The 12,786-nt window shown below is 31.4% G+C and overlaps 1 protein-coding gene across 16 annotated transcripts in view; it reads right to left on the reverse strand.

The window, feature by feature from the left end:
• LOC145291500 (sorting nexin-13-like) overlaps nt 1-12,786 on the reverse strand; it is a 289,540-nt gene that overhangs the window by 137,967 nt on the left and 138,787 nt on the right. For all 16 annotated transcript variants that reach the window (XM_080137419.1, XM_080137418.1, XM_080137420.1 and 13 more), the window contains 3 exons: nt 9,958-10,079; nt 4,596-4,711; nt 2,704-2,805 (listed from right to left, as the gene is read on the reverse strand). In XM_080137419.1, the coding sequence (XP_079993545.1) occupies nt 2,704-2,805; nt 4,596-4,711; nt 9,958-10,079 (340 nt within the window). The remainder of the gene's footprint in view (nt 1-2,703; nt 2,806-4,595; nt 4,712-9,957; nt 10,080-12,786) is intronic.

Below are 12,786 nucleotides of genomic sequence, written 5' to 3' on the forward strand. Positions count from 1 at the left end.
GCTGCCACACTCAGGATTTGCTAGTGGCCACTTGATTACACCAGGGGATCACCACATTCAGGTATACTTTGGTGTTGACTTTCAAGCCAACTTTGAAAATGTGAGGTGGCATGATGTGGCCCTCACTCAAAACCACACCAAAGACCATAACCATGGCTAGAAATTTCATTCAGCTGTGCCCTCAAACATTGAACCGTCCAGATTTACATTTTGAACGTGCCAGCAATAGTGCTATTGTCATGTTATCATAACTTGGATCAGTAGAGAGCACGAATTGTACAGCAGCACATCGCCAATCTCCCTTGTTGAACATTATGTAACTTTCAGGCATGAAGGCTTCTATTGCTCTTGGGATTTATACACAACTGGCTAAGTAGTAGATGGTCTGCAACAAAGAAGAAAACTGGTTTTCATCAAACGGAAATGGAATCATGTCTTTTCTAGGTGACAATCTTATCGTTCCAACCTGTATCAAAAATACTATCTTACTCTTTTATAAGACACTGCTTTTGTCTTCTAAATAAAAAGATGTTTTTAAAGGTGTAATGGATACAATTTCTGACTATGGAACCAGTAAAGTAGAGTTCAAATCGAGTTGGATTGATCTTAGTCACTAATACTAGAATACCAATGAGGAAGATATTAACTCACCACTCTCAGCTAGGAGTTAAGTAACCGTTTTTGTTATTCAATAAATCCTTTACAATAGGTATGAAATAATCTGAAACGGATGGTGTAATTTTCTTCAGCAATGAACAACTGTAGTTTTCTTCTTCGTCTCCTTTAGCCTTCTGTGTTGTTTGGTATTCGGTGCCTCCATTCAGTCTCGAAAGACAAAGGATACCGCCTGTAGAGGCAACTGCGCGTGTAATTGTGAGGCAAGGGTTGCACAATCGCCAACCACACCTCTCCTGTATCAACACTACTTGAGTCCAGTGGCAAGGAGAAGTCCAGGACAACTGGAAACAATGCCAAGATAAGCGGAGAGCACATACAGCACCTGAAAGTCCCAAATGGTCACCCATCTGGTACTGGCCAGGCTCGTTGATCTGATGACAACCGGTGTGTCTATGTGATTATACTGTATCTGTGTTGACTCATGTAAATAATCCATCATGTCTTAATGGAGTTGTTTTTCAAACAGTTTGCTTTTACACAGCTAAGATTATCCAATTTGCATACAAACAGTGAGAATTCACATTTTTGAACAACTGTTGAGCATAAAATCAGCTGTGCGTCGCTATTTTGTTTTTTTTTATTGTTAAGTAACTGGACTTTACAAAATGCATAGTCATGTGGGCGTTTCTGAAGTAAGTTTTTTTTAAACTCACTACAATTTTCACTAGATTAACCTGCCGTAAGACAGATAATAAAAACCTCAAACTTTGCATCAAATGAAATGCATAAAACACAATCCTCGACAACAAAAGCAAAATAGCTCAAGTTAAAAGAAAAGTGAACTCACCTGTCCACAGTGGGCTGGTACAATCTCCAAAGTTCGAAATCTTGCGTGAACGATAACAGTTATTGATAAATTTTAAAATCTTATTCTCACTAATAATAACATTTAAAACAAGGCATGCGTGCGTGGTCCTCCTCTGGTGCTGCATGTGATATGACGCCACAAAAAATAGTGAAGAAATGATGAATATGAGAAGTATAAAGAGCCAACGTTGCCTTTACATTTTCGCCAACGTTTCAGAAAAATTTAATGAATGGGGCAAAAGTTATGGGGCAAAAAGTGTCATTTTTTGCAATTTTGGGCCATTTGTGACCTCTTTCAACTCCTGGGAACGCCGAATCCCAATGAAAATGGACAAACCGTGCAGCTTTATGCCTTAAGACATGCATATTTGAATTCAGCACCATGGAAAACCACTATATAGACATACATATCAAGTTTTTGAGTAATATGAAAAAAGAGCTTCAAAAAAGCATGTTTTTTAACCCTAAAAGTCCCAGAGAAATGCGGACCAGAATTTTGCCAGGGTCACTCATACTGAATTTATATTAAGAACAATGGCCTCCACATTTTGGTCAAGTTTCAGGAAAATCTAATGGATGGATCAAACGCTATGGGGCAAAAAGTGTCATTTTGGCCATTTTTTACCTCTTGAGCCCCTGGGGACGCCGAATCACAGTGTAAATGGATAACGGTGCAGTTTTAGGCCTTAACCCATGTATATTCGAGTTGACCACCATGAAAAACCACTATATAGTCAGACATATCAAGTTTTTGTTGATAAATATGAAAAGAGAGCCACGTAAAGGGACGTTTTTAGCACTAAAAGTCCCAGGGGATGCAAACCAGAATTTTACCAAGGTCACCCATACTGGATTTATATTAAGAACGATGGGGTTCAGATTTTGGCCGAGTTTCAGAAAAATCTGATGGATGGATGAAATGTTATGGGGCAAAACGTGTCATTTTTGGCCATTTTGGGAGCATTTTTGGTCTCTTGAGCCCCTGGGGACGCAACGGGAATTTTCACAAAAAACATTTTTTACTGTGCACATCTATTTAATGAAATACAATTTGTGGCAAAATTTCAGGAAAAACTAATGGACGGTTATCTGGCAATCATCCGGAATAACGGACACACGGACGGATGCCACTGAAAACATAGGTCTCTCTCCAATAAATCGGGGAGGCAAAAAAAAAAAAGAAAAAAAAAAAAAAGATTAAATTTAGGAAATTCTTACGTCGTTCTGCTTCGGGTGAAGTAACCACTAAATCACGGCACATACTTTCCATTTCTACTTCAAGATCAAAGAATATATTCTCAATATCAGGTGCAGGATTGTCTGAAATTAAAATAAATTTTTTTTAATTGAAAAGAAAGTAAAACAAAAACAAAATCAATATAAAAAAAAACAATAAAGAAAAAACAGTAGGAAAATCTTTTTAAAACTAGCACAATACATGCCAGCATGTAAAACAGATGTTAGATCAAATATGTTGATAATGATAATTTATTTACAGACATGCATCTGCTAAGCTTTATTATCTAAACGATAAGAAAAAAGTGCAAATTAAAGAATAGCTTACAGGAATTAGTAATGAATAGTTCTTTCGCAGTTACATTTTTTGTTTCTTACAATATCTGTTTTTACTGATTTTTTTTTTTTTATTATGTAAAAACTACAGAATCTCTTTGGATGAATAGACTTATTTAAAAACTGACTAGATGTGCAAGAAATCTTTCAAATAATTATCTTTAGTGTTGTCCATCAGGAGTGACAATTCATGATCATTGAGGAATTTTTTAAAGATTTCAAAAGGAGATTAAAAATTGGCAAACTCTGTTGAAATCAAAAGTGGGGAGTATAAATTGCAGTTTGCTGTAGCACTGATTGAATCGAACAACTTTTGACCGGTACAGCAAGTGGGATGATCAATGTAAAATAACAAAAAAAGGAATATATTCTCCATAGTACCAATATGGTAAAAAAGATTAATGCAAAAGTTTGTTTAAAATTTGTTTTCCATTTACAGCAGCAGGCAGATTCGCTTAGAGGGTAGAGTGTCAAATTGTCACAGATAGTAACTAATGTCCAGAATTTGAATCTTGTTGAAGCTGCCATACTGATGAGTTAAAAAAAAAGAAGAAACAAGTGTCTGTGGGTGACTATAGTTATATAAAAAAAAATCCCCCCCAAAAAAAAACAATTGTTTAGCTGCAATAGAAATTAATGCCAACATCTGGAATCTTCTAATTAATTTCAATAAGAGGAAAATTTTCAGGGAATTTCAAACAATTCCATTTGAGCTCACTAGAGTCTAATTATCAATTCCAATTATCATTTATTGGGGATGCAACAAAAAACAAAGGCTTAGACAAAGATAAAACAACTTTCCAAACAAAATTGTACAAGCATAATAGTAGCATTAATTTTGTATTAGGCTTTTGCAATAATATTGTTGAGTCTCTGTTTCTGCAGTGCATCTACATGCAGTAAATGCAAGGTTTTGTTGTTTTAATTTTTTAAATAAGATAAAGCAAAATGGCAATACAGGTTTAGGAGTTGCAAGTATGAATACACCATGTTCTCATTATGAATCTCACATGGACCTTTTGTATCATGTATCAATGATAAAAACTCACTTCATTTATGTACACTAAAGAATTATTAGTTCTTGTCCAAAGTTCGCCTTATATTAAAAAACAAAAATAAAGAAAAATCTGTATGATGTATGTACTTGTGACAAAATGAAAATATATTTCAAAATTAATGTAAATTGATCAAGTGGTTTTATTTTTAAATAAGAAAATCAAATTTTATGAGTACCTGAAAAGTGACTGTCTCGCCCACCGTTTTGAAGAGTATCTCAAGAAACAAAGTGAGGATAACTCAACAATACTTCATACTTATCAGATTTATGTTGTAATGCCTACGAATTCCTATTAATCACTTTAAATGATTTTATTTATAAAAATAAAACTACTTGATCAATTAATGTGGTTTTTGGAAGATGATATTTTTGTTTTGTCAAGGGTACGTACACCATACAGATTGTTCTTTATTTTTGTCTTTTTTTTTTAATATGGAGGGAATTCTGGACAAGAACCAAATTATTATCAAAAATCACTCACCATCTTTGGGTAAATGTCTTAATTTTTCATTTGATCGTCTGTACAAACGTATATGTGACGCAAAATCATCCACCAACTTTTGAGTAAAATAAGGCATCCATTCAACCTCTTTGGACCTGACGTGATGTGGAAGTAAAAAAAGACAAATTTAAATAGTAAGCAGCTTCAATAGAAATATAAATGCACATTATTCTTATAAAATCATTCCCATCTTCAAACTAGGCTTCAAATTTATTTAGTTATTTATCTTTTTAATTCTTTTGGACTGTTATTATCTGGAATTAGGGCTGGTAGGGTTCCAGTGCTTTTTAACCTCCATCACCACTATAATAAAAAAAAAACAAAAAAAAACAAGTGAAGCATGCATGGTCCCCCATGAGTGCATAGCGAACGAGGCATAAAAAAAAATGACTAAGTTCAGCATTGCCCCCCACCCCTCCATTTAACTTCAAAAGTCTCTAGGGGACGTGAAATCCTGGTGAAAATGAACAAACTGTGCAGTTTTAGGCCTTAACATATGTAAATTTGAGTTCTGCACCATGCAAAAAAAAAAAAAAAAAAAGCACCCCCTCACTCCACCCACCCATTTAATCCCAAAAGTCCCCAAGGCCTTAACATATTTAAATTTGAGTTCAGCACCATGCAAAACTACTAAATAAACATACACAAAAAATTGGACAAATATGGCAAAATAGTCCCAAAAATGGAGTTTCTTTATTAGCTCTAAAAAAGCCCCTGGGGCACACCCAAGAGTTATCGTGAAATATAGACAAACAAAATTATATAGCAATCAGTTAGTTACAACTCTTCAGAAAGTTTTATAAAATCCAAGGCATCATTTTTTTTTTTTAATAAGCACAAAAGTGTCAATTTTAGCCATTTTAATTTGAACGCCTAGGAAGGGCTACCGAAGTTTTCTCGGAAAATCAGTTCTATTACTTTTTTACTCATATCATGTTTAATGTTTGTGCAAAATTTCAAAAAATTCCAAGTAGTAGTTATTGAGAAAAGTATGGACAGACGAATGAACAAGGGTGAAATTTGTACAGTATAATAAAAAAAAAAATTCAATGGTGAACTGCCCTAAAGCACTAGTCTGGAAATAAGGGATTATTTTATATTAAATTGATATGCAAAACTGATTCCCCATTTTAAATTTTAAAATTGCTTTGTTTTTTATTTTTGCTTTTTTCTTTCTGCCAAGTTTTTCAGAATGGTGTTCGTATGAAATTGCCTAAGAGTAAAAGTGATTTTGCGGACAATTTATGTACTCTTGTAACTCTTGGTTCGTTCGCAATTAATAGTCTAAAAAACCACTGGACGGATGGCTTCCACGTTTTGGTATAATATGTTTACTATATCCATGTGTGTTTTTATATATTTCTTTTTAATTATAACATTATACTTAATTTTTCTATGATAAATAGGTGGCTTTCTTTGTACCGATAGGCCATTTTTTTTATTTAGGGGCAATTATTTATTACCGCTTCCTGTCACGTGACCAGTGTTTCCAATTTAGCGGTTTTTCTGCTAGATCTGGAGATTTCGTTTGCAATCTAGCGGGGAATCCTAGAAAATCTGGAGATATTTCGCACCCACACACCCGCAATTTTAGATTAAAAAATAAAGAAAATCGCTTGAAAATACTTTAAAACATAAAATAAACTCATTCATGTAAGTAAAAAAAGTAGCATTTATTGCCTTTGGTAACAATTATTTATTGATTATTTGTTTTGTTTCTCACCTTTTTTTCGGCTAACCATTCTTAAATCTCGCTATAAAATCGATTTTTCCAAGTACATGTTAGGTGGGGGAGGGGGCATTCCAACCTCCGAAGTTTAGTTTAAAATATGATCTAAGCAACCCCGCTTAATTTAGAAGTATTTAGTCAAAAATTGTAAAAAGCAAGAAACAACAGCAAAAAAAAAACAAAAAAAAAAAACAAACTTATACCAATACAGTAGAATTTAATTATCTACCAACCTAAATACTTTTAACATGCTAAAACAAAGTTTTTTTGTTTTTTTATTTTTCTAATTTCAAAATATGTTGCACCATTATTGTGATGTTTAATTTGCAGTATATTTCAATTTAACTTTTATTATAAAAAGTTTGAGTTTATGATTTGTTTCTTGCAAAAAAAAAAAAAAAAAAAAACCCTCTCTGAAAAAACAGGTAAAACTAGCTTATAAAATATGTAAGCCTTCTGGGGAGCTAACCGCTTCAATATAATTCCAGAAACATATAGTGAGAAAACACGGAACATTTTATAATTTTATATATTGAATATACTATATTTATAATTTTTTTATTGTAGGAAGTTAAAATATGGAAATTTTTTTTGGGGGGGGGGTGAATTAGCGATTTTTGAAAATTTCAGACGATAAAAGTTAAAAATCTAGCGATTTTCTGGACATTTCTTTCTCGTGATCTCGCGGGTTTTTTTAAATCTCAGTTGCCAACACTGCATCACTAAAAGGGTATTTTGGCCTCAGCACTACAGGCTTAATGTAAACAGAATGTGCTTACAATATTGGTAAATTTTCAATGGGTTTAATCACATGATTATTGATAATGTAACCATGTGATTGAAATTTGATTTAAATTAACCACACGTGGTCGCTTTCCTATCAAATATTCATCGAAAAATGGTAGGTGCAGACAAAATGAATGCCGACGCTCAAAGTGTATAAACATTTTGACCCCTCCCTTTACTTAAAAATTCACCAAAAATCAGGAAATTAACCAATTTTAATGAAAATTTCAGTATTTATCAAATAATGATAGCAGAATATAATGAACTAATTATTTTTACGTAACTCTTAGTGAAGATGTTTTATTTTGTTTAAACAAAAAATACCTTTACTAAAGTTATGGTTTTCAGTAGTAAATAAAAACGCAAGAATTTATTTTTGCTTTTTTTATATAAATAAGCATCGTAATTTGTAACAATAAAAAATAATTTTTACAGGAACATTCCGAAAAAAGCCCCTAAAGTCCGTATTAATGAATTTGATATAACTTGAAGAAAAATGAATTTCTCGCATTCAGGAAATTAAAGATTCAATTAGATTCCTATTTCAGTCACCTACATTATTTAGGGTGAAATGAGTTTAGGAATTTATAGCCAAACCTAAATATTTTTTTTTTTTTTTTGCTTAAAAAAAAAAAAAAAAAAAAAAAAAATAGCATTAATACAGTAAGTTATGTAAAATTTGCATAGAATGCTCTGCTTTACGGTTGTTGTAAAAATGGAACGGAAATTTGAATTTCGTTCCCTTTTAAATTTGGTACATTTTTACATTACGTCCAACTAATCGTTCACATTCGACACGTCAACTTTTATAGCTTTTTGGGTATGCTGGCAAGGTTAGGGGTGTCTATTCCGAAAGCCGTTCTTAACATGGGTAGATTGGTAGGTGTGTCAGAAATTTCGTGAAAAATAGTGAATAATTCTACCCCATCTTTCCAAGCTTATAACTCCTCGAAAAATGTAACTCAAGCCCTAATTTTTTTTTTTTTTCAATTAAAGAAAACAAAAAAAACAAAAAACAACATGGTTCTTTTTTAAAAAAGGTTTTAAACTTCGGACTTTACAGGTAAATTTCTAAAAACACTACTTTTTTTGTTTTAAATTTGAATATATTATTTATTGACCTTTTCTCTTCAATTTGTGATATATAACACTTTGGTGAGTAAATTAATTATTTACTTTTTAATAGACATTTCAAAATGGAAGGCATGAATTATTCGACCACCTGTCTTTCCAAGCTTATAACTACTCGAAAAATGTAATTCAAGCCCTAATTTTTTTTTCAATTAAAGGAGCAAGGACCAAGGTTTCATTAAAAAAAAAACAAAAGAAAAAACAAACAATGTGGTTTAAAAAACCCAAAAAAACTTCGAACTTTACAGGTAAATTTCTAAAAAACACTACTTTTTTTGTTTTAAATTTGAATATATTATTTATTGACCTTTTCTCTTCAATTTGTGATATATAAAACTTTGGTGTGTAAATTAATTATTTACTTTTTAATAGACACTTGAAAATGGGGGGGGGCGTGAATTTAAAAAAAAACGTTTGTCTAAAAAAATATTATATTCAGTTTATTAGAAAGAGCATAAAATTTCACATTGATCCTGAAAATATCGTAAAAATAGAATCAATAGAAAAATTTTAATAAATTTTTAAAGTTTAAAAATTGAACAATATTGAGTTCGTAAAATTCATTACTGTTTTTAAAAAAAAAAAAAAAAATATTTCTATTACTTTTAAAACAACTTTAATAGTTTATTTTGGAAGTATAATCCATAAAGAAAATAAGCAACCCACTTTTAAAAGAGAAATTACGAGTTTTTTATATTTTATTTGCAGTTTCGTGATAGGGGTGTCAAAAATTCCTATACATCTACTAGATTGGAGTGTTTATTCGTTGTAAACATACCCGACAACCTATAAGTGTCGACATTTCCAATGTGAATAGTAAGCTGGATTTATGTAAAAAATAACAAAAAGATATACCAAACTGACTTTTTCGTTTAAAAATGGAATTATTTCCCTTTCCTTATTAACTTTTTTTTATTTTTATTTTTTTTTTTTTTAATATTTTGTGTTTTATATACATAAAGTACAATTGTTGAATGTTACTGTTTTGATTATATTCAATGAGGTGGGAGCACAATTAAAAAATTAAGAAAGATTAAAACGGAGTGAAATTTAAGTTTCCGTTCCATTTTTACAACAACCGTAAAACAGCGCATACTCAGCAAGTTTTATCGTAATTTATAAGCATAATGTTGAAACACTAAATCAACATTTTATTTATTTTTCTGCATAATTAATGATGGAAGTATTTTTCTGTTTATTTTCTGAACATCTGTTAAAAAAAAATAATTTGTACATTCTCTTGAAAAAAAGAATCAAACTTTTCTCTACATTCACATAACTATTTACAGTATTCATGTAAAGCATTCATCTGTTCTTTTTATAATAAAAAATTCCGTTTTCAAAGAGAAACGTTTTCTGCCAAATTTCTTTTTAAAAAAAAAAAAAAAAAAAAGTGTAAGTGTTCCTGAAAAAAAAAAAAAACTTTCACCTAACAATTTATGGTAAAAAATTAATCATTTTTTGGGGAAAAAAATAACTTTTATTGATTAAAAAAATTGCAAAAAATAATAAAAGTACATAAACGAACAAAATGCAATTTTTATTGAGGAATGTGTTCCATTTTAACAAACTGAGCCACAGCAATGCGTGGCCAGGTACAGCTAGTCTACTATAATACTAAAGTTTGTTAAAGATTTTGAGCCATGCACATATACACACTTACAGAACAGATTAAAATAAAACTAATGATCATACTTATTGGCAAATGTCGTCACAACTTTCTGTAAACACTGTCGAATACTGACAGTGAAGCCATCATGGAGGCTGAGTGCCTTGTACCACGTCGTTATGAAGTCACGGATTACATAATCCAAAACCTGCAAAAATTTTACAAATACATAAAATATCAGGTTTAAAACTTTAAAAAAGTATTTAAAAAATAAAAAAATGTTTTTAATTTTGTATGCTGAAAACAATATATTTAATAATTCCAAAATGTCTTTAGAAACGTTGGTGAAACCACAATCACCAGTATCATTTTTAAAAAGCAAACCATGCCAAAGGCAATTTCTGTTTCCATGGTTACAGAACAGAAAAAGATATAAGCTACTGAAAAAAGAAAATGATAATTTTATTCAATGGAACATATCTAAAAGAAAGTTTGCTACCTTATACATTTTTTATTTTATTTTATTTTATTTTCTGAGACTTCTTGTAAAAACAACTTATTCAGAGAAGAAAAACTCACTATGTCTTCTATGAATAAATTGTTTTCACAGCGGAAATTTCAGAAAAAAAATTTAAAAATTATTTTCATTTTTTACTAAAAAAAAATTATATAACATTCAATTTTTTTTAAGTGTAAAATTAAATTTGTGAAATTATATTTTCAAATATGTGACTAATTTTCTATCTGTCTGTCTGTCTCTCTGCCTATATATATATATATATATATATATATATATATATATATATATATATATATACTAGCATGGGTGCCCCGGCGTTGTCCGGGTATTTGGAGGTGTATGTTGAGCAAAAAAAGCGGTAAATTTTTTTTTAACTTTGACCCCTATTATGACCCCTAAAAATTTATTGTTTTGGGTTCAAATCAAGTTATTAAGTTAGATCCATGTCCAAGGACTCTATATTTAAAATTTCAAGTGTTTAGACCCAAAAATTGTCGGAGAAGTTTGGTAGAGTTCTCAAAGGTCAAATCGTTGAACTTTGACCTCTTAATCGACACATTTCTGGCCGAAAACCAATCACATCGATTTTCCCAAATCTCAGTACCCTGTATATCAAATTTCGAGTCTGTAGACTTAAAATTGACAGAGTTATTGCATAGGGAAATGTACACACACAGACAGATACACAGACACATTCACTTTTATAGATATATAGATGTATTTACACAAGGTGCCTTCAATAAGTTTCCAGACTTTTAGTGTATGGGTACTTTTATAGATAGTACACACATGAAACGCTTGTCCCCTTCGAAGTAATCTTCTTTGATTGCAATGGACTTGTTGTACCATTCCAACAATTTCTGGAAGGCCTCATGGAAGTCCTCTTGTGTGAGTATGTCATGTAAAAAGTGTCATTTTTTGACATTTTAGGGCATTTTTGACTCTTTTTGAGCTCCTAGGAAAGCTGAATCCCAGTGAAAATGGAGAAACGGTACAGTTTCACACCATAAGACATGTATATTTGAATTCAGCACCATAGAAAACCACTATATAGACATACATATCAAGTTTTTGAGTAATATAAAAAAGAGCTTCAAAAAGGCATGTTTTTATTTAGCCTTAAAAGTCCCAGAGGGATGCGGACCAGAATTTTGCCAGGGTCACCCATACTGAATTTATATTAAGAACAATGACCTCCACATTTTGACCAAGTTTCAGAAAAATCTGATGGATGGATCAAAAGTTATGGGGCAAAACGTGTCATTTTTGGCCATTTTGGGGTATTTTTGACCTCTTCAGCCCCTGTGGACACAATGGGACCATGGGACCCCCCCCCCACCTCACAGATGCCACTGAAAACATAGGTTCCTCTCCAATAAATCGAGGGACCAATAAATTAAATGGTTGTATTTGCATTTTATGGTTGTCAAGCACAAATGCAAAAGCTACCATAATGTTGAATTCTCTTCAATTTAAATGAAGTATATTTATGCTGGACAATTTTGTTTCAGAATCATCTTGTTAATCTTTCTTAGGCATGATCCCAAATAGTAGCCCCTTATGTCCAAGTTGCAATATGCCTTGTTAGGGGTGAACATGAATAAAATAAAAGATCTATTACCAAAATATTACAAGGAATTAACGAATAAAAAAGCAGACAGTAAGTAAAAATTTTTAAATGCGTCTCTATATACTATCAAAAAATTATATTTGGAGTTTATATATATATATATATATATATATCTTTTTATTCCATTTTCACCCCAAACACCTAATGCTCCTCATCAGAAAAGTGGAGAAGGTGCTAGGCAACATAATAGGAATGTGATGTCTAATGATAGTTACATTAGAAGCGAAATAAATTATTGAGGCTGCTTGGGGAAGCTATAACGGTTTCTGTGATATAAGAGGAGTATAGTTTGTATTATGTAATGCATGTATGTACATAGCATATTTATCATAGTAAGTTTAATGTATGTGGACAGTGTGTGTGTTTAAATTCTCAGTGGGGAAAATAGTGTAGATTGGTTGAAAGTTGTTTAATGAACCCATATGTATAGGTGCTGTAGATGCAGAAGAGGTTTGCAATAAATAGGATGTTGTTTAGATTATAACAGTGCTTAAACAAAATATAAGTTATTAGGAGTAGTAGTAGGATGATTAATGTGAAGGATTGAATTATGCATAGAGGATTTTAATTGAGTAAGCTAGACGATAAATAAATGGTAGAGTAGGGGAATAAAAATACCAAGGAGTATGGGGTAGATGGGTGTGGAAATATAAGAATTATAGACTTAAACGAGATAATAGTTTTAAGGGATACATACTTATTAAATATAGGAGAATAAAAAATAAAATAGGGAAAAAGGGGGATATGAAAAAATGCAGAAATATA

Source organism: Euprymna scolopes, chromosome 12 (genome assembly GCF_053919585.1).
Source record: "Euprymna scolopes isolate OS-2025 chromosome 12, ASM5391958v1, whole genome shotgun sequence".
NCBI classification, from domain to species: Eukaryota; Metazoa; Mollusca; class Cephalopoda; order Sepiida; family Sepiolidae; genus Euprymna; species Euprymna scolopes.